This window comes from Calidris pugnax, unplaced genomic scaffold (assembly GCF_001431845.1).
Source record: "Calidris pugnax isolate Ruff unplaced genomic scaffold, ASM143184v1 scaffold37, whole genome shotgun sequence".
Lineage (NCBI taxonomy): Eukaryota > Metazoa > Chordata > Aves > Charadriiformes > Scolopacidae > Calidris > Calidris pugnax.
The window spans coordinates 467,774-488,103 of NW_015090816.1; the positions used below are offsets into that span (position 1 = coordinate 467,774).

General features: G+C 47.3%; 1 protein-coding gene across 2 annotated transcripts; it reads left to right on the forward strand.

Annotated features, from left to right (window-relative positions):
• Positions 1-1,599: 1,599 nt before the first annotated feature.
• CLDN18 (claudin 18) lies at positions 1,600-18,304 on the forward strand. 2 transcript variants are annotated; one of them, XM_014939709.1, is made up of 5 exons: positions 1,600-1,819; positions 15,530-15,694; positions 16,912-17,029; positions 17,388-17,498; positions 18,127-18,304. In XM_014939709.1, the coding sequence occupies exons 1-5, from the start codon at positions 1,600-1,602 to the stop codon at positions 18,302-18,304; spliced, it is 792 nt and encodes a 263-aa protein (XP_014795195.1). The 2 variants fall into 2 exon arrangements, with proteins under 2 accessions (XP_014795195.1, XP_014795194.1); XM_014939708.1 differs by lacking the exon at positions 1,600-1,819 and adding an exon at positions 10,704-10,923.
• The last annotated feature ends 2,026 nt before the right edge of the window (positions 18,305-20,330 follow it).

Here is a 20,330-nt window from a genome sequence, read left to right on the forward strand (position 1 = left end):
AGTGTTGGTGAGACTCATGGGGTTAACTTTTCCCTGGTTCATTATCTAAGTTCAGGCACTACTATTCATGAATGATATGTAATGAACTCAAGTTTGATACTCTGTGATAAGCTACACTGGGTGAGAGCAACATCTACCTCATGGATGCTCTCTGATGGCAGGTTGGAGCTTCATGAGAAGAAAGGTTGCTCTGCTTTGGGTGTGGGAGGAGACTGGATGGCTTTCTAAGGTCCCTTCCAGCCTGCTTGATTCTCTCAAAAAAAAATAATAATGCAGAACCAAAATAATCTCTGGACCCAAGCACTGTGTTCACACAACAGATTGGATCTTCTTCAGTAGCAGCTTCACAGGGAAGTCTGTCTACACACAAGACCAAGTATCTGTGAGAAACTCAGTGGTCCTTGGGCAAGGGGGTATGTGGCCAGGTGGTCTTGGTCCAGTTCTTCATGCTCCCTGATGACCTCCCACTTCTACCACCTAAATGTCACCCAACTGGGCTACACTTCTTCTGACGGTCCCTTCCCGGACCCTCCACATGCCAAGTGTGAGTCTAGCACTACTGACACAGGACTCATCATCTCCCCCCTCTGAAGGAAAGGAGCTCCTCAGCAGCATCACCCTTTACTCTCCAACTGCAAACAGGTTGGCACTGGTGGAAAACTGGGCTAGGAAGTGGTGAGGGATGAAGCAGAATGGGCATAAAAGACACTACCCAACAAAGTAATTTTTTGGGCCTAAGGGTAGACCTCTAAGGTGCTCTTGTCTTACAGTAATACATAGTGACATCTCTGTCCACCTTCTTTGTCTGAATTCATATTTGGATGAGGGTGAAAAAGGCAATAGCAAATGAGAATATGTCTTTACTTCCATTTGTTCCATTTTTTTTTTCCCCTGGTCTCTCTGCCCATCTTGGTCCTCCCACAGCAAACTGCAGCTTCACACCATTCACTCTTCAGCAACTGCTGCCTTTCCTGTGGGCTCCCAGCCCGACCTCACCAAGCAGCCAGGTCCACCCAAGCATCTACTGCAGTGGTGTTCTGCACCATCCTCTTTTATACATTGTCTTTTGCTTGAACAAACAGCCCCGGATAGAGGCATGCTAATAAAAGCCTCTCCATTTGGCTCAAAAGCATCATCCCTGCAAGGAAAGGATTAGCTCTCCATAATTTTTTTTTTATCTGCTTCATCTGATTTAAGCACCTCTGCCCTTGGCCTCCTGGAGCACACGGTTGCTTCTGCAGTAGGTCTCTCCCCGGGGCTGTTTCAGAAGGACCCACCGGTCGCCATCTGCCCCTACTTGGCTGGACCTCTGCCTGGAGGGAGAAGGTAAACAGAGAACGAGGTGTTCATGCCGTCCGTGCGTAACAAACGGTTCTTGGTACCGAGCGAGGAAAATTATCTCACCGAAACAGATAAAGGGAAAAAGGGTAGGTTTGTATGGCGCGGCCCGGACCTCTCCTGACTCCCGTCTGTGACGTAGGCTGTGCCTCCAGCTAAAAGTCCCTTCAGCCCTGGCTGCCTGCCCCGGCTGCCTGCCCCAGACCCAGCTTGTGGAGGCTTGTGCGTGCCGAGGACCTGCCCTAGCGAGCGCCCGGCGCCATGTCTGTGACAATATGCCAGTCCTTGGGCTTGGTGGTGTCCGCTTTAGGAGTAGGAGGCATCATCGCGTCAACGTGCATGGACCAGTGGAGCACCCAAGACCTGTACAACATGCCGGTGACAGCGGTGTTCAACTACCAGGGCCTCTGGCGCACGTGTGTCCGGGAGAGCTCCGGCTTCACCGAATGCCGTGGCTACTTCACCATCCTGGGGCTGCCAGGTAGGGCTTGCCATGAGGGCAAAGAGGTGGGAGGGCAGAGCTGGGGGCACTTTGCATCCCACCTAGGTCACCTGAAGCTGTGCGTGGGCGGTGGTGGTCGGTGATTTTGGGTGCAGAGCAGGGAACCCAAGTTTCAGCCAGAAGGGACCTTGGGTGCTCACCCTGGTTGGGTGACAGGTCCCTCGGAGGTATCTCAACCCAACCCCTGCTCTCATGGCCAAGCTGAGGTTCAGAAAAAGTCATTATAGCTGATTATGCATCAGGTTCCTGAGGGGTTGTCCAGGCAATACACCCTGGGCAGGGGCTGCTCTGTGGGGTGATTTGTCCCTTGTGCTGTGCCTGGCTTGTCTATATACTCCTACCCCAGCTGCATGGCTGTGCGTGGCTTCCCACCAGAAACCACTAATATTCTTGGCATCAGAGAAGATCCTTTTCTAAGAGGATATGTCACAGTTCAGCTCACTGTATTTCTGTACGGGTTAACACCACCAGGCTGGATTTCTCCCTAATTCTCCTTTGGTTCCAGTTTTTTCTTCCACGGGTATCATTCCTGTCCTGGTTGTGCCCAGAGTATCTAGGGGTGCAAACAATTAGGTTACAACAGGATTATCTGGGTTTTCTTCTTGCCTTAATACAGTGAGAAAAAAGGCACTTAGACTGTTATATCCATCTAGCCTCTGTGCTTTGACACAGCAAGAATAGAGGGAAGAAGCCAATTGTATCAGCAAATCATTGCAGAACTTCTGCAAAATGGCATTTCCAAGCCACAGAGAAATAGGCATTGTGCACAAAAATGGCTTCTTTCACAAGTAGCCTATCTCTGCGCAAATCAAACCAGTATAACCCCATGCAGCTGGGGCCTCAGACACCCGTAGGAGGGGTTTTTTCATCCCCCTCAGCTGTATTCCTGTCACTCGTCTCTGGATCCTCGTTTCCAGCTGGCCTCTGGTGTTAGCTCTGCTGCAGCATCCCCATGCAAGTGATGCCTATGAGCACCTTCCTCCTGCTGGAGATGTGGCTTTGAACACCCCTGTTTGTCCACACAGACTTTGGGGTGCATTCTCCTGGAAGGAGATGGGCTTTATGCTTATAAATACTTAAAGGGTGACTGTCAAGAGGATGGGGACAGTCTTTTTTCAGTGATGCCCAGGGACAGGACAAGAGGAAATGGGCACAAACTGGAACATAAGAAGTTCCACCTCAACATGAGGAGGAACTTCTTCACTTTGAGGGTGGCAGAGCCCTGGCAGAGGCTGCCCAGGGAGGTGGTGGAGTCTCCTTCTCTGGAGACATTCAAACCCACCTGGACACGTTCCTGTGCAACCTGCTCTGGGTGGACCTGCTTTGGTGGGGTGGTCGGACTAGATGGTCTCTGGAGGTCCCTTCCAACCCCATGTGATCCAGTGATCCTGCCTGAGGTGGTGGGTGCAAGTGAATGAAGGATGAGATCTGAAGAGGGATGCTTGTGCAAGGCTTGTGTCCACACGCTGCTACCACAGTCAGCAAAACCCAGCAGGGAAAATGCATGTGGCAAGGGGCAGGACAGGCTGGTGAAACTCCAGCAGGCTGATTGCTTATAGGTAAAGAGATTAAAGTTGCCATATGAGGAAGAAAATAGAGGTGTAAAAAGCAAATCCTCCTCTCCACACACATACTTCCATCACACACTCCCTCAGTCCTTCCGTTCTGAAAGCTTAAAATTACAGAAAATGTAACTCTAGAGAAGAAGCAATTAAACTTTTCAAGCGTTCAGCTGTGGGAACTACTTTAATCTTTGAAGAAACCAGAATACTGGAGATTTGGGAGGGTTTTTTTGTTCTTTCGAAATACCTCCATTGCTAATGTCAGCATTACAGTGAAAAGCTACAGCATTTTATTTTATTTTTTTTTGCAATTCCCAAGCCTCCAGACTGGTGTCTGTTGGGTGGGTATTAATTTCCTAAAATGGAGATACACATCAGGATGTATATCCTTCATTTTGCAGATGGAGATTGGTCTGTCCTTCCATCCAGCAAGCTCTGTGGACAGAAAGGGGCATCCCCTCTGAAATGTCAGGGTTTTCTAAAGAATTGGTCACCTCAGAGTGGAATTACCCTGTGAGATTTTTCTGGGCTTGTTGCAGTAGCCTAACAAAAAGGGATTAAAAAAAAAAAAAAAAAAAGCCCAAAGAATGATGAAGCACGAGCTTTAAAATTAAAAGTGAGTCAACCCTCTGAAGTTGCTGCCCTCATCCTCGGTGGTGTTGGAGCATCAGTGCCTTCCCTGCCAGTGTGTGCCAAAGTGAATATTTATCCACTTTTGTCCCAACAAGATTATTCCTGTGACCGGCTCTATCAGCACAGTCCTACAAAATGAGGTGGATATTTTTTTTTTCCTTTTTTTTTTTTTTTTTTTTTTTTTTTTAAAAAGAACAGGGCTTGCTCTTCTGAAGTCACTCCTTTTCTCTCCCTCCCTCTCTCTTTCCCCTCCTGTTATATATTGTCTGACAATTCCAGTCTCTGGAGGAGCTGGTGCAAAACCAAGGGCCCCACTGCTGTGATTTACAGATTGGCTCCGTCTCCCGAATTCATCTGCTCCTAGGGGCATTTCTTCCCACCAGCGAAGGGCAGCTGTATCCCAACCAGGGGGGAGGGAGGGTGGAAAACGGTACAAAAAATCAAATTATTAATTTGCAAAGATATTATTTAAGCGGATCATCCCAGTGTTTATTTTAACCGTGCCGCACCTTGATCTCTGTTGAACCCCCCCTTGCTAACCACGCCATAGTTAATGGTTTGTCAGCATTTCCATTATAAACCCCTATTTATTATTCTGACAATGGCAATTTATATTGGGAACAATAGTGCCGGAGTGAATAAAAATAATAGGACTCTAGCAAAGCAGCGAGGTGACCTGAGTACATCAATGAAGTTTTGGTTTCCGAGGATTTTTTTTTTTTTTTCCCCCTCAATCCCTCGCTCCCATAGCAAAGATTAAACTTGTCTTGCACATCATCTATCTTCAATTTAGTTGGGAATTTTAATTTCAAATAGATTGAGGAGAAAATCAAGATAATAGATGAAAATGAGAAATAACACAGGTAGTTTATGGCTCTCACCCTCATTGCTCAGCTATAAACAGTCAGTCTCTGGTGAAATACGTCACTTGAGAGCTAAGCCTGTTTGTTCTGATTTTGCTTTCTCTTATTTTTTTTTTTGCTGCTTGCTTTGGTGTGTTGGTAGAATGTTACTGTGATTGTCTGGAGGACAGGGTCTGAATTTGAACACACGAATAATAGACAAATAGCACTAGCTGAGCTCTGGCAAGGCTGGTAGTTTCACCTAGTGTGGAAGTCACAAGGCATTTTCTGCTAAAAGGAACATATTTCAGTTGCTTACAAGTTTGCTAAACTACTGTAACGTGTGGTAATTTTCTTGTTGTCTGTCTTGGTCTCTTACTTCCAGACCTCTTCAGCTGGTCTGCCTCAGCCATTTTTGAAAGGATGTTTTTTTCTTAAGTCAAAACTGCTTTTGACCCTTTCTGAAAGGCTGAGGCATCTCTCTGCCGTGGAAAGTCAAGCTGGTGACTTGAAAAATAAGAAATATTTTTGCTTTTCCAACAGTAAACTTTGAAAGTCTGAGAGCACCCTGGTAAAGTTCTGCAACTGGTCAATGTGTATGTGTTCCTAGGGGGGTCAGAGTGAAACTAGCCCATGGGGATGTAATCGTGGCTGTTGAGACTTTTGCATAAAACAACTGCTTTCAGTTTTGCTGGTGCAAAGTGGTGGAGATGAGTAGATGTTCCCTGAGGAGAATCCATATTGGAGTCACCGGAGTTTTTTCTTCCATATCAATGACTAGGTTTTCTTTTTTTCATACAACCAACACACATTCAGTGGTATAGCCCTAGTAAAATCCTTGCTCTCAGGATTTTGGAGAAAGGGCAGTCACTTGGCCAAAGAAACAGCATGGAACTGCTTTATGCCCAGAGCTTGTAAAGATGGGGACTGCTAATTGCCGTGTCATGATCCTCCACTGGTGATGGCCATGGCAAAGTCTCAACCAAGCTCTGCTTGATACTTAAAACCTTTTAACCCACTCAATTCATCTCCAAATTTTGAAGTGTCTGCAGGCAACTGCTGTAACATACTTCAAGTCTTCTGAGACTACGTTTCAGGCACAGAAGGGTTTAGGTGGCCCAGGTAGGTTGCAGACTTGATGTAACCTACCAAGCGGGTACATGAGGCTGCAGTGGGTTTGCATTCACAGTGGGAGCTGAAGGAGGTGTGGGGATGAGGAAAGAGTTAATGTGAGACCCTTAGAGAGGTCTCGGGCACCCTGGTACCCAGTGACACTCAGGGTGGGCAGAGGTGGCAGAGAGCCCAGTGGGGGATGTCAAGAAGCTAGACACTTTCATCACATCCTTGCCATTGTCTTGTGCCTTTGCACCATGAAAGGATGAGAGGCATGAAAAATAATCCCGAAGGAACTGGGCTGAGGGCCAGAAGAGGAGCAAGGCAAGGGAAATGGCAAGAGGCTATGGAGTCATGGGGCTGGGCTACAGCTTTATAGATATGTAGGGAAGGACACAGCTTCATGCACCCCAGCTCTGCTGAGGGATCTCCAAAGCTCCTCTGGGCCACCTGAAGACCAATGGGATAGAATGAGTCTGAGCTGGGATGAAGGCCTTCCATGACCCCTTTTCCCCACTGAGTTTCAGAAGTAAGACCTTCTCATCCTACGGACTAGTGGACCATATACTCCTGGAGGCTGTGGCCATCACAGCAATGGAGGGACAGAAAGAGAAGGGTGGGTTTGCTTTGTTTCAGTCTGAACAAGCTGGAACTGACTGGCAGGGTGTGAGCTATATTTGCAAATTTTAAAGTAAACATGAGCTGTGGGTAATTTTTATGGGAGAGGCGGTGATAACATTCAGGAGTTGCAATGGGCCCAGTGAACGGTTTTGAGATAATATAGAGTCAACGCCTGGGCAGATAAAGCAAGTATGAGCTGAAATAAAGGTTGTAGAGGGGAGCGGTCACAAAGGACCCTTCCTTTTCCTAGTTTGGGCAAACCACTACAGATGTCCCAATATTCAGAGTGGTAGCCCTGTTCTCTGCTCCTTGGTGAGGAAGCCTGGCTTTTGTTAAGAGCTGTCTCCGTATCATGTCCCTTACTTAGATGTTGCTCAGCATCACTACGTGATGTGGGCAAGCCCTCTGGCCCAAGCATTCAACTGCCTTGCTGGAGGCCAAGCAACAGGCACATACTTGGAGAGAGATCCCCATCCTTCAACAACTCCAGGCTGTAGGCATCTCCCAGGGGTGGTTGGAGATGAATGTCAGGTGGCAGTAAATGTGCTTAGATGTGCTCTACAGCGATCCTATCACCCGACCACTTTTCAGGTTGTGCTCTGAGCTAACGGTTCGGACAGAGCTCCCATGTGATCTTCTGTTATTTGGCTGGGTGCTGAGAAAATGAGGTGATGATTTTTTTGCGAAGGGGAACATATTTTTCCCTATCAGGAGTGGTTCAGAAACAACCATGAACAATAAGCTTAAAGTAAGAACATTTCAGAAAGGCAGAGAAAATGGGCTAGGGGAAGGGTTAGGATGGAAACAAGCTTGTGGCTTTTTCTCCAGAACTTTGCTTCAACCAACCAGGTTGAGGAAAGTATTTGTGGGAGCTTTGAGTTCCTGGTGTATACAAGCGTGATGTTAATCAGAGCATGAGAAATGGCAAGCAGCTAATGGTGGGATGGCTGGATAGCACCTTAGGCAATATCCTTACGGATGAGAAAATAGAAACACCTCCAAAACGCAATAATTCTTCAAAGACAGAAGTACCTGGAGTCCTAAGCACAGTTGGATGACTGCTTGCCTCTTGGCTAAGAACCACGGCATGACCCTTGTTGCTGAAGCTGCTTGCTCAGCTTCATTTCTGGGGGGAGCATGCATGAGGTTTCAGGAGGGAATGCACAACCCCATGCTGGTTAGTCCTCTTTAGAGACGTGATTCAATTTGGCCCTCAAAGTCAAAGGTAGATCAGTTTAGCTGGGCTTTCTTGCATGTCTGGAGACTGTTGATGATATTTGATGGCTCCACCATTGCTCTGAGGTTTCACTGCCCTTGAGTAAGAGGGATGATGAGAAGCTGCATCCCCCATCAGCAGGAGAAAACCGTACCTCCAAGGAAAGGTGAGGCAGCACTGCCTGGATGACAAACGCTGGCTCAGGGCATAATTAGGGGCAATCCAGGAGATGGCCCTGTTTCCGATAGGTGTGTTGGGGGCAGAAATGGGACCTGGGAGTGTGAAATGGTGGAGGAGGAGAGTGCTCCAACTGCACGTACAGCCGAAACCAGGAGAAAGGGTTAGAGTAAGGAGTGGTGGCTCCCCTCCCAGCAGAGCAAACAAGCGGACATGGTGCACGGGAGGGCCACCTCCACTGGTACTCACGCAACCACCCAGGTGTCTAACTTAGCAGAAATACCAGTCATCTAAAAAGTGGTAGAAATTTTTGGGAAAAAATTCTGGAAAAACAATGTTTGCCCTTTGGATTCCCCCTCCCCCTTTTCTTTTTCCTCCCCAGGGGTTATTTTGGGCTGTGACCAGTCCATGGGTCCATTTTCCTCTGCAACCCTGCGAGCAGTTGTGCACTGGTGCTGCCAGGTGACACCAACTTTAGGAGTAGGTGTTATGTCCCAGAGGAACATCTGTCCCTGGGACGTGGTTTGAAGTGGTCGTCTGGAAAAAGAGTGATGTGGTCTCTTATCACTAGATGGAAAGAAGGTGGCAAGTCCTGGGGCATGAAGGCGAAGAGTCCTGGAGAATGGCTGGGGAGCATCAGGGCTTGGATGCAACCAGCTTTTCTGGCTTGGGACACAGTTCTGGCTGTGGGGCAGTGAAGGATGGGGTGGAGAGCTGGCTGTATTACTTGTTTTAGTACTTATTGTCCTCCCAGCTTCTGGCCTTCCCCAGCCTTGATTTTTCATGAAACATTATCCAAGATGAGATACCCCTTCTCCCTCACTGAGGATGATCAGCTCTTGCCATCCCTGACTCTTGAGGGCTCACTTCTGTGTTTTCAGTTCACACTATTATTTTTGCTGGCAAATTTTAGATATGTTGGAGCTAGCCCTTCCCCTAGTATAAACTCGCCGAGTCAGTGGAAATGATTAAATTTGAGTAAAATTGCTGTAAGCAAAGACATCTTGGGCCTGACCACAGAGGGCTTTGGTTGCTGTGGTTTGTGGCTACCAAACTTGTAAATTTTGCCCTGGATGCTGCAGCAAAGTCCAGTGCAAAAGCATTTCTGTCTGCTGCCCACCAGCTCGTGGCACAGCCACAAAAGCAAAAGGGGTGTCTTGGGTGGTCGTTCTCCAGGAGGAAGAAGCAATAGCTGATGTGTACTAACCCCACTAAGTCATCCATCCACAGAAATCAGCCTCTTGCCTCTTCCTGGTGGCTTTCACGTGGCTTCACCCATGGTATTGATGGTGCCTGTGGCACAGAGCAGTGTTGGGACAGGATAAAGTGGGAATTTGTTTCTAGGTCAGGGCTGAAGTAAATCCATCAGAGCGGGGCATTAGTTGATGAGAAAGGATGAGCGTGAAGGCTGGAAGGTCCCAGTACCTCACCGTGCTCCATCGGCAGAGTGGCACGGTGAATTTATATTGCTCCCCTGAGCCCTGCACTTCTCCACTATGCAAAGAGGCAATTACTTTCCTAATTTTTATACTCCTCACCCTTTTTTCCAAGACCATGCCCCCGGCGAATATGGACAAGCACTTTACAAATGGTCCGTGTGGCTTCTCCTCCTCCACAGATAGGTTTCTAGTGGGGCCACATGATGGATAATGGGGGTGCGGGTAGAGGAGAACAGGATTGCAGGACCTTTTCTAGATCAGTTTGGGGCTTGGTGCCCACGGGGTGTGGATAGGAGGAGAACAGGGTTGCAGGACTTTTTCTAGATCAGTTTGGGGCTTGGTGCCCAGGCTTATGCCATGGTCATCATCCAAGGCAACCTTGGCGATGCTCGAAGTGGCTGCAAAGTATGATCGTGTCCCTCTTTGTTCCCTGAGTTGAGCTGGTGGCCATGCATCCTTCCGCAGAGCTCACCGCTGGCATCCCTGTCTATCACCATGCCTCTTCTGTGGATGCTTACATGGGTGGTCGAGTGTAGAGGTGTCCCTGGCTTGGTCTGATGGCAGATCTACTACCCACCCTTTGCATAAGCAGAGGAGAGCTGGAGAGCTGGCCATGTTACTTGTTTTAGTACTTATTGTCCTCCTAGCTTCTAGGCCTTCCCCAGCCTCATTATCCAAGATGAGATATCCCTTCTCCCTCACTGAGGATGACCAGCTCTTACCATCCCTTGTTCTTGAGGGCTCACTTCTATGTTTTTAGTTCACACTATTATTTTTGCTGGCAAATTTTAGATATGTTGGAGCTAGCCAACATATCTAGCTGGGGAGGTGGTGACCCGGGCTAGGTGCTGACTTCACCTGGGAAACATGGTCCTTCCCTCTGCCCCTCTCAGCACCTTCGCAGCGTGCCAAGCACGCAGGAGAAGGCCAATGGACAGCAAAGGGTTTCGGTGGGGGGGACGGCACATGTTCCAAGTGGGTTGCCTAACCCTTGACGGAATGTGGCTGCTTAGCTGGGGAAGGACAAGCACTTCTAAAGGACAAAAGCTCATATCTCCGGCCCTGCCGGCACAAACCTACCCAGTGAGAGTGAAACTGGACTATCTTGCAAAAACACTTTGAGCAAACACACCGCTCAATGGAAAGCAACTGATAAGAGCTGCTGCACTTCTGGTGGCTCAGTCAAGAGGACTTCAGTGCTCACATTAGGTCTGCGGCTTCATCAGGGCTGTCTCACCTCCTCACTCCGAGGGAGACACCATGTCCACCACCATCTGCCAAGTGATGGGGTTCGTCGTTTCGTCGCTGGGTGTTGTGGGGTGCATGGTGTCCACTGCCATGGATATGTGGAGCACGCAGGACTTGTATGACAACCCGGTCACAGCCGTCTTCCAGTATCAGGGACTGTGGAGGAGCTGCGTGCGGCAGAGCTCTGGCTTTACGGAGTGCCGGCCATATTTCACCATTCTTGGGCTGCCAGGTAGGGACAAAAGATACACTAGGTTTAACCCAGGAGCTCTTCTATAGCTCTGCACGGTTTTCGACCAAAGCAGGAGCAGATATCTTAAAGCACTTTGTGAGGAATAAAATTTCGAGGCTACTCTGTCTAAAGAGACGTGTGTTTCTCACCAAAATAATACCTTTGCTCAGTTGGAGGTTACAACTTGGAGCATGTGTAGGTGCTCTCTGGATGAGCATCATGGGTTCAGCCCCATTGCTGGCATAAATCAGCCCAGCTCCACTGATGTGGGGAGGGTGGGTATTGTTTAAACCCCCAGGTATTCCTGCCCCTTTGAGTCAGAACACAAGGAGAAGAGCCGCGTGTAATTTTTGTGCTGTTGTCAGAATAATGGTCTCTGCAGAAAACAATTGAAATAATATTTTGTCCAAAGAGAAAAAAGGAGTTGGAGAAATCTGCCTGTGAGCAGCGTGAGGGTGGGAAGGGGAAGGGTGAGCTCAGTCGCTTCACATCACCTGGGGAGTTTTAGTGGCTGCATTAGTAGGTTGCAGAGGGATATGGCTTTCTCCTTTGCTTGCTTGCTTGCTTTAAAAAAAGAGATTTTATTTTTTTTTTCCCACCCCACTGCAAGTGAGGGTATTCCATGTTCCCGAGCCATCTGGACCCATGGGAGGGGAGCGACCAGCCTCCCCATGACCTGCTATGCCTGTGCCCAGCCACCTGGCAATAAATATGGACCTGAGCGTGTTTTTGGCTCTTGGTGGACAATTGAAAATAGGTACTAGCAACCAGCATTGTACATAGGTCTTCTGCTTCCACTGATGGGTGTAGAAGAGAGCACGAGGTGGGCTCTCAGCCTTGTACCCTCAGTGATGCCAACCTTGCTTCCCTATGGTGAGGCAGGGGGGAGTTTTTCTGGTGCAGACCAGTGTGTTGGCTGCCGTGTTTGCTCGTTGAGCAAAGCCCATGACCGTCCCAAGGGGTGCAATGGAACCAACGTGTTTCTGTGTACCCAGCTCGGCGAAGCTGCTGGGCAACTTCTCTTTCATTTGGAAGGGCAAAAGTGACGTTTGGAGTCACTTCTGCTATGGGATTGTTTGTTTTAAATAATAAAAAACATATTTATTTAACTATATATACAAATGGTGATCGATATATCTACGTATCCTTATAATGATGTGTGTGGGTGGTTGTGCTTTAAAAGAACAATGAGGCAATGGTAACCATCACTTTCATGCCAATTTATGAGAATCAAGATTTTACTTTTTATGTTGTTTTTAGATAATATAGCAATAAGGAACCGTGTAAAGCAGTCACAGGCATTTTCTATTGTGTCTTAGGGATATTCTGTCAGTTTTGTTCTCTTTATGTGTCTGTTTAGTTGATGAATACCTTAAAACATAAAGAAGGAATGCCCCTGTTTGACTTTGGTTAACATAAAACCTGATTTTTTTGTCCCTAAACTCCTTATATGCCATTAATCATAATTGGTCATGAAGTTAGACTTCCACCTTTGTATTGTGTATTATTGACAGACATGCAGGTGATGTTAGTTTAGATGAGTTTAAGTTGTTTTACTTCACTCCCTTCTCACTGCTCAGCAACACTGGGGAGAAAGACAACTCTCCAGTTTCACTTAGGCCTGAAGGAGAGAGTGGTGCAAACTGTGGCTTTGTGTCACTGACATTTATTGTGGTGAATAAGCTTGTGTTTCTATTATTTTCTGTGCGCACCATCCCTTAGTATGAAAATCAGGTGTGCAAAATGAGTAATCACGCGTGTGCAGGTGTGAAGCTAAAGTCATCCTACCTCATGCAAACAGGGTATGCAAAATGGCAGGTAGTGTCTGTGCTTGGCTTTAGTTACAGGGCTGTTTGCTAACCAGTGCTCCTGATACAATTTTTTTTTTTTCTTTTCATTAGTCTCCTATTTTGTTTGCCTAAACCCTTCCACTCCTTCCTTCCAGGGGAGGTCGTTCACCTTTGGATAGCAGCTCTCTACAGAGGGCTTCTGACGGATGCCAAAATTCACTCGAAACTGCAGTGCTCTCTCTTTCCAAACAGCTCCCACTTTGAGCCCCATGAGCCAAGTGAAGAGGCCTTCATGGCACAGTAGACCTGGGAGCACTTTCTCCTCCTTTCCATGCCTTTCTGTATAAGTCAGCTTCATGGAGAGAGGAGTCACAGCTGACGGCTATTTTGCATTTTTTCTGTTGTGCCCTGCTGTGTTCCTCTCTCTTCCATTTCCAAAAGCTGCAGATTGCTCTGTTTCAATGGAGGTTCACCACCCTTGGACTTCAGTGCTCTAGCAAAAGTGCAACATCCCAGGAACTGCTTGGCTTGGCCTCCCTGTTGTGCCCTTCCATGGTCACCCAGGCACTGGGAACATCTCTCCTGAGAGCCCACAATATCCCTGTGAGGTCTTATCTTAGGGTCACTTCTTTAAGGGTTGAGACCACCACGGTGATGGTACCTAGGTACAATAAGGTCTGTAGGAAGCATCCCTGGAACGAAGGACAGTTTTGGGGACAAGGACTTTCCATCAGGATCCATAATGTCTTGTGCTGTCCTGGAGTATCAGCCTCTCCTGCCTGCCCCGAAACAGAAGCAGTTGGAAAGAAAATTAAGTAACTGTACAGACAAATGAGTATTGTGATTTTCTTTTCTTTGCAGCTTTCTGCTTTGCATAAGGTGCTGCATGAACAACCTTTGAGGGCTGATAAGGCGTATCCGCCAGCTTCTTGTTCTCTGATGAATAATAACTAATGAGCTCGCACCTGGGGGCTGATGAATGTGAGATTGAAAATCCCAGTCTCGTTAGCACTTGTTATCAGCTGATAAGGGCAAATTGAGTCATAAGAGCAGCAGCCCTGGTGGGACTGCCAGATGGGAGAAGGTGGTATTTTCTGGGATGGCAGACCACTGGCTTCCTTGTGCTGTTATGGTGCCACCATGGTTCTGCTCAGGTTCCAGAATGGTCAGGGTTTGAAGGGACCTCCAGAGATCATCTAGTCCAACCCCCTGCCAAAGCAGGGTCACCCAGAGCAGGCTGGGCAGCAATGCATCCGCGAGGGGGGTTGTGAATAACTCCAGAGAAGGAGACTCCACCACCTCCCTGGACAGCCTGTTCCAGGGCTCTGCCACCCTCACAGGAAAGAAGTTTTTCACAGTACCCCACAAGCAAGGAGACCCACACAGGCACCCCATGACCCACCTACCCCAAATGCTTTCCTGTGGAGGGTTTATAAACATATCCCCTCTCCCTCCCTGTGCAAGACCAGCAGGGTCTACTCCCCGCTCTCCTGCACCAGTGCCTTCTGCTCCAGTCAGGCCATATGGGACGACTCGGGCACCATGGCCATCCTGGCCAGCGCAGCAAAAGGAGTGACAGGCAGGCTGAGTGAAGTCCCTGGGGCTGAAGGATACCTTGCCTGCCCTTCTCAGTTGGTAACAAGCCCATGTCGTCTTCCTTCAAGATGGACAGTCATTGGGGGGAGAGCGGGGGAAGCATCAAAGCCAAACCCAGGGCTGCAAAAACTCATGGGAGGGCAAGAAGAGGCTGTGATTCTTCTTAGCCAGATCACAACAGCCCTTGAAATAGTTTCGACCACCCCCCTCCCAGCACTTTGCCAGCCCTGCCGCCTTCCTGTCTCGGCCGGGGACGCGTGCGCAGGCCGGGAGGAGAAGTGGCTGGGGCCAGCACTGAATTGCAGGCATGATGGGATCTGTGCCACCTTAGTAGAAAATTGTCTTGGTATTCAAATAGATGGCCTTTTCACTTCATTTCGCTTCTCCATTTTAAAAGGTGCAACTTTCCCTTTGCTTTTTCCCCCCCCTACTTTTCTCCTCCGGCCAAGAAGAGCCTGTAGGGTTCTTGCTACCTTCCTCTGGTTGACAGCAGCGCTCAGCTCCCTCTGGCATGACCCACCAGCATCACCACCTGCTTCCAACCAAGCCTTCCCACCTTGGCAGCAGGCTGTGAAGCAAATTCAGGGCTAGGCTGTTTGAGTATTGTATTAATGGACGTGGGCGGATGTGGACAGGACTGATATTGCAAGTACCGACGGAAAGGATATGCTGGGGGAGGTCATTGCTGAAGCTTTGCTGCTCTCCCTTGATGTATGTGTAATGTTTATCGAGGTGATTTTCCTCTTCTCCTGTGCCAGGCATTTTGCTGTAAAGCAGGAACATACAGAACTTCGCTTTGAGTCGCACATTAGTTGGAAAAACCATGGGTAGCTGGATGGAGCTGTCTGTTTTCATTGCTGCTTGGGGAGCAAAAAAAACCACCACCTTTCTCAATCACTGCAGTTAGGAAACAACTCAGACCAGCTCAATTGCAGTTGAATAAATCATTACTGGTGCCAATGAACATACATAAAAGTTACGTTGAAGCTGTCAAACACCTTAAATAGTTGAAAAAAACAGCCACATTTCCAGATGTGCCCCATGGAAAAACACTGAGAGTAGATCTGGTGCCCATTTCCCAAGGCATAGTCTTTGCTTTCGACAAATGAATTGCATGATATGTTCAGGATTTTCTTCTTTTTTTGTTGTTTTTGGACAGAAAAAAAAAATCTTTAAAATTTCCTAGGCTCTTACGAATCTCTTGTCAATTTGTTGTGCAGCGATGTTCCAGGCTGTGCGGGCCCTCATGATCGTGGGTATCGTCCTGGGCATCCTTGGCCTCCTTGTGTGCATTTTTGCTCTGAAATGTGTCCGTATCGGCAGCATGGAGGATTCTGCAAAAGCCAACATGACTCTGACCTCCGGCATCATGTTTATTATTGCTGGTAAGTGTGTGGTGTCGTGTCTTTCATGTGTGAGGTGTTTTGGCTACCTGGAATCGACAACCGGGGAAGTCTTCATGTGCTTGTGGTCATAGCTAGCAGATGCTCTGGAGGAACCCAAAGCATTGCTGCTTGCATGAAGATATTGGCATTTCTCTTCCAGACTGCGCTTCTGGGGACAAGTGGCTTCTACCTCTGCTTAGTAAAAGAAAAACAGAAGATTGTTTGTGACAGATCATGGAAGGCTGAAAAAAACAGCCCATGGTTAAAAAGAAATTAGGTCTCTTAATTTGTTATACATATATTGTTGTTACATACTGTTATACCCTTTATTTATACATAATGGTTTTATGAAGAGTCTCAGGCTTTATACACAATAATTTTATGAAGACTCTCAGGGTTGTGGTAGTCAAGCTTGTAGTTTTTTAATACTTTGGTTTATCAGGGAGGCTGCAGGAATGCCTACCGTTGCCCGGCTACCTCAAAATTGCAAATCATCTTACACTTACAGGTTTTGCCCACTACTTTGTTGCAGATGAGTAATCAAATCAAATCCATATCCTAATGAAGGGAAGGAGAATGTCCCCACTTAAAATCCTTACAGTTGAACAGCACTTTTGCTGGAATATGAATCATGCAACACAACTTCAAGATGTGCAAGCTGGACCAAGGAAACCACCTTTTGCAACGCAGCTTTGATTTTGCACTTAAAACCTATTGTTTTATTGATCTGAGTCAGTGGGTTGAGAACTGGCCAATTTAGAAAAGCCCACCACACTTTCCTCAAAGAGAGGGTGTCTAAAGTGATGATGTGGCTGACTTGTGATGGAACATCCCTTGGCTGAGCTGACCCGTTTCAAAACAAGGTCCTTAGTCTCAGCTAGTTGAGGAGTTGGGTACCCACGCGCCATGGTGGACCTGGCCCTTGGTCACATCTCTGTGAGCAGGGGATTGTGTTTCTTCCTAAAATAAGGGCTACTTTCAGGATAGAAGTTTTAAAGGCACTGACACTGAAGTACCACAATAGCGATGACTATATGGGGACCTGAGGCAGAAGCAACGTTGATCACTCAGTCCCTCCCAAGTGCTGTGGGTGATTGGGTTTCAGGAAACACTCAGAGGTCTTGGTGGGTGTGGTGAGGATAAATAAGACTTGGGGTGCCCAGAAACATTGGAGTCCATAGTTAACTATATGTGTCTGCCCTTCTGTCTGATCTCAGGTCTGTGTGCCATCACTGGAGTGTCGGTGTTTGCCAACATGCTGGTCACAAACTTCTGGATGTCCACGACCAACATGTACCAGGGAATGTACCAGGGAATGCAGAACATCCAGAATAGGTAGGTGATCATCTAGCTCAGGGTACTCCACAGTGCAGTTCTCCCTCAGGGCCAGAATGTGCTGCAGCTGAAGGAAAGGCAAACCCTGGGTGCACATTAGTCTGGCCTGAGGGCTTGGAAAATTTACTGAGTCTGTGGCACTGGAGATAATTTGTCCAAGCAAATTGGCTGGGATGTCTCTGTTCACACAGCTCAAGAGTGAGGTAGAGACCCCACTGAGGACGAGCCTGCAGGCGGGATGGAGCTCACGGATGGTTCTGCAGGGCCAGAGAGAGAAAGACAATGTTCAACGCCTTTCAGAAGCAGCAGACTGGACCACTGTGACAGCACTCATCACCCACATCTCTGTGTTTTGTAGGTACACCTTTGGCTCAGCCCTTTTTGTTGGCTGGGTGGCAGGTGGGCTGACCCTAGTAGGAGGCATCATGATGTGCCTGGCTTGCAGAGGGCTGATTCCAGAAGAATCTCGGTAAGCCTACCTGTTGTAGACATGGGAAGGTATTGCATGAAGCCTTGGGTGTTGGGATAGAGTACAGCCAGCTCATGTACCCCAGAACATGTCTATGTGTAATACCACTGTTGGAAGAGTTATCATGATGATACATCTGTTTGCCCTGTATCATGGGTCAAAAATGACCATTTCCCTTCCCTGTCTACATGACTTGCAAACAAATAGAGAGGGCGGGAAAGGTCAACCTCAAATCTAAAATTTACAATGTGCTGGCTAAGCCAGGCCCATTAATTGCTGCTTTGATTGCAAATTGCATAGCAGACCATGAGCAGGTGTAGATTGCATCAGCTGAGGTATGATTTACATCAGGTAGGTCTTTGTAAGCCTACATAGCTGGTTATTGTAGGTGGGTCCTTCACTCAACCAAGGATTCACTCATGGGAATGAAAGGATAAGCTTATGAAAAAAGAGGAAAGAGATTTGCAGCCTGTCCGTGGAGGGTTGACTCTGAGCTCATTGAGTGGCTCCAAATGATGACACAGTACAAAATTGCCTAAAATCCAACAGCGAGCCGGAGCCACTGAGTGCCATGTTGGGTAGTCACAGACCCTCCAGTGGCTGATGCCATCTTTTGTGTCTCTTTCAGGTACAAAGCAGTGTCCTACAATGCATCGGGTCGGAATATCTCCTACAGAACGGGGCCGTATAAGGTCGGTTCTGGGTACGAACCTGAAACGAAGACTAGGAAAGGTGCAGGGTATGAAGAAGCTGCTCGAAGCGAGGATGGAAGACGCTCCTACCCTTCAAAATACGACTATGTCTAGTAGACTTTCTGGGCTTGAGATGTGCTATCTTTTATAAAATATTTTTCACCTCAGAAGCAAAAAGTATATGCAAACAGAGCAGTCTGTAAATAGGATTGTGTTTTCTATCATGTTTGCCCTACTCTGGGGTTGTACCCCAGCTTGTTAACAACATCAGTTTTATTTGACTGCCTGCTAGTATGCCTACCGTGAGGAGGTCTGTAATGAAAGTCATGCCTTTTCATGCTCTCAGAGTAGAACAGTTTGCTCATATTTTACATGTAAAATCGGATATCCAGGACCAGGATTGTGCCTTGTGCTCTTTTCTAGTTCTTCTGACAGGTTAAAATTCCCATTTAATAATAGCCCAGATGTAAAAGCAATGCTACCCCTGTTGCCTTTTTCCCTTTGAGCAGGCTTTCCTGCAATGTCACCCCCTACTTTCTTAGAGTTTGGAGAGGTGAACAGCATCGCGTGACCTCACTGTCCTCTGATCATCAGAAAAACCAGTGCTTTACAAGAAATAATAGTGTGCCTTTGCTCTGGTTTTGCCACCTAATTTTTTTTTTTTTTTTGAACAGGTCGAAAAGCAAAAAATTATGATATAGTGGTCCCCTATATAATTTTGCTGTGTACTTTAAGTAAATTCAGTTGTGTCTTTTTGGCTGTGGCCAATGCATGCAGACCCCATACTCATGGCATTTTCCTTCCCGGTGGCTGTTTCTACTCAGACACACCTTTGCTTTGCTGATCTGCTGTGATATTTAATCTGATTTATGTTACTTAGACACTTGCTGTAACCCATGATACCAAATTGTATTTATTTCTTCTGATCTCTCCAGGGAATATGTATAATCCATTGTTATTCCCATGCTAGATATTTGCTGTAATAGCTGAAAACCTCTGTGTGCGACCGGTGTTCCTGCAGATGCCATCTTTAATGGTGCCAGAAGAATTTCTCATTTAGAATTAATTAGAGTTACATTTGGAGCAGAAATCCCAGGGAGCATTAGATGTGTAACTCCATACTGACATCGGGACTTTCTTGTGTTAATTCTTTTCCCAGTGATGTGAAGATTAACTCCATAGTGGGACATGGCGTCCTCTAGACAATCCATCAGAGAGGAATTTTATTTGAAGGGGTCAGAGGAAGAGACACAAGAGCTTACATGGGAGGGGAGACCTGTGTGCCATTAGCAGGTCTTCCCACCTGGCTCCAGAGTACATCCTAGGAAAGCTCTGGGTAAGGGATAAGTTCAAGAGAAAAAAAGAGGTCCAAAACCTCCAGAGTAGCCCTTTTGACAGATATTTGCAACAGGTTTTAGATGCACTTGTAATGGTTATAAGTTCTCTGCGGGAGTTCACTGGTAAAATTGTTTTGGTGAAATGCTGATACTTGAAGAGGCAGAGCTGAACATTGCTCCAGAGTTGGACCTTTGGTAGGTCAAACTACCAGACTAGCTGGCATCTCTGGTGGCTTGTATCAATACAAGGGGGCAGGCTGTCTCACTGAATGTGAGCACTTCCAGCGTCCACAGACTGTACTCATCAGCTCTCCATAACCACTGGTCTCCACCACCACAGGGGAGTCAACTCTCCAGCACAGGTCCAGGAGATGCAGAGAGGTTGCACCTTGGGCAGGTCAGCGAGAGGAGGAGGGAACTCCTGGTGGGGTGCGGCACCAGGGGCTGATGGTTGGAGGAGATGACCACCATGCAGAGAGGTGGGAAGAGCTTCCATCCAACAGAAGCTCTTGGTCCCATCTCAGGCTGGACGTTGGCCCCTGCTGCCACATGGGGGTAAATCGCTGCCTCTGCTGGATGTCAGCTCTGGCTCTTCCTTCTGTACTGTTTTAAGGATCAGTTTTTTGAGGAGAACAATTCAGTTTTGCAGAGGTAAATCCCGTCCTATTTTTAAAATATCAATATTCTTTACCATGGATTTTTCCCTGTCTCTCAGTATAGACTTAGCTTTTCTGCCTCTTTATTGCATGCTGGATTTATTTTTTTTTGTTTGTTTTGTTAGTTATTTTTTTTTACATGAATAT

Bases quoted from the DNA above. Each gene is read 5' to 3' on its own strand.
- CLDN18 (XM_014939709.1), top strand. From the start codon at position 1,600: ATGTCTGTGACAATATGCCAGTCCTTGGGCTTGGTGGTGTCCGCTTTA. The intron at 1,820-15,529 runs GTAGGGCTTGCC...TTTGTTGTGCAG, and splicing joins CACCATCCTGGGGCTGCCAG to CGATGTTCCAGGCTGTGCGG. The intron at 15,695-16,911 runs GTAAGTGTGTGG...GTCTGATCTCAG, and splicing joins CATCATGTTTATTATTGCTG to GTCTGTGTGCCATCACTGGA.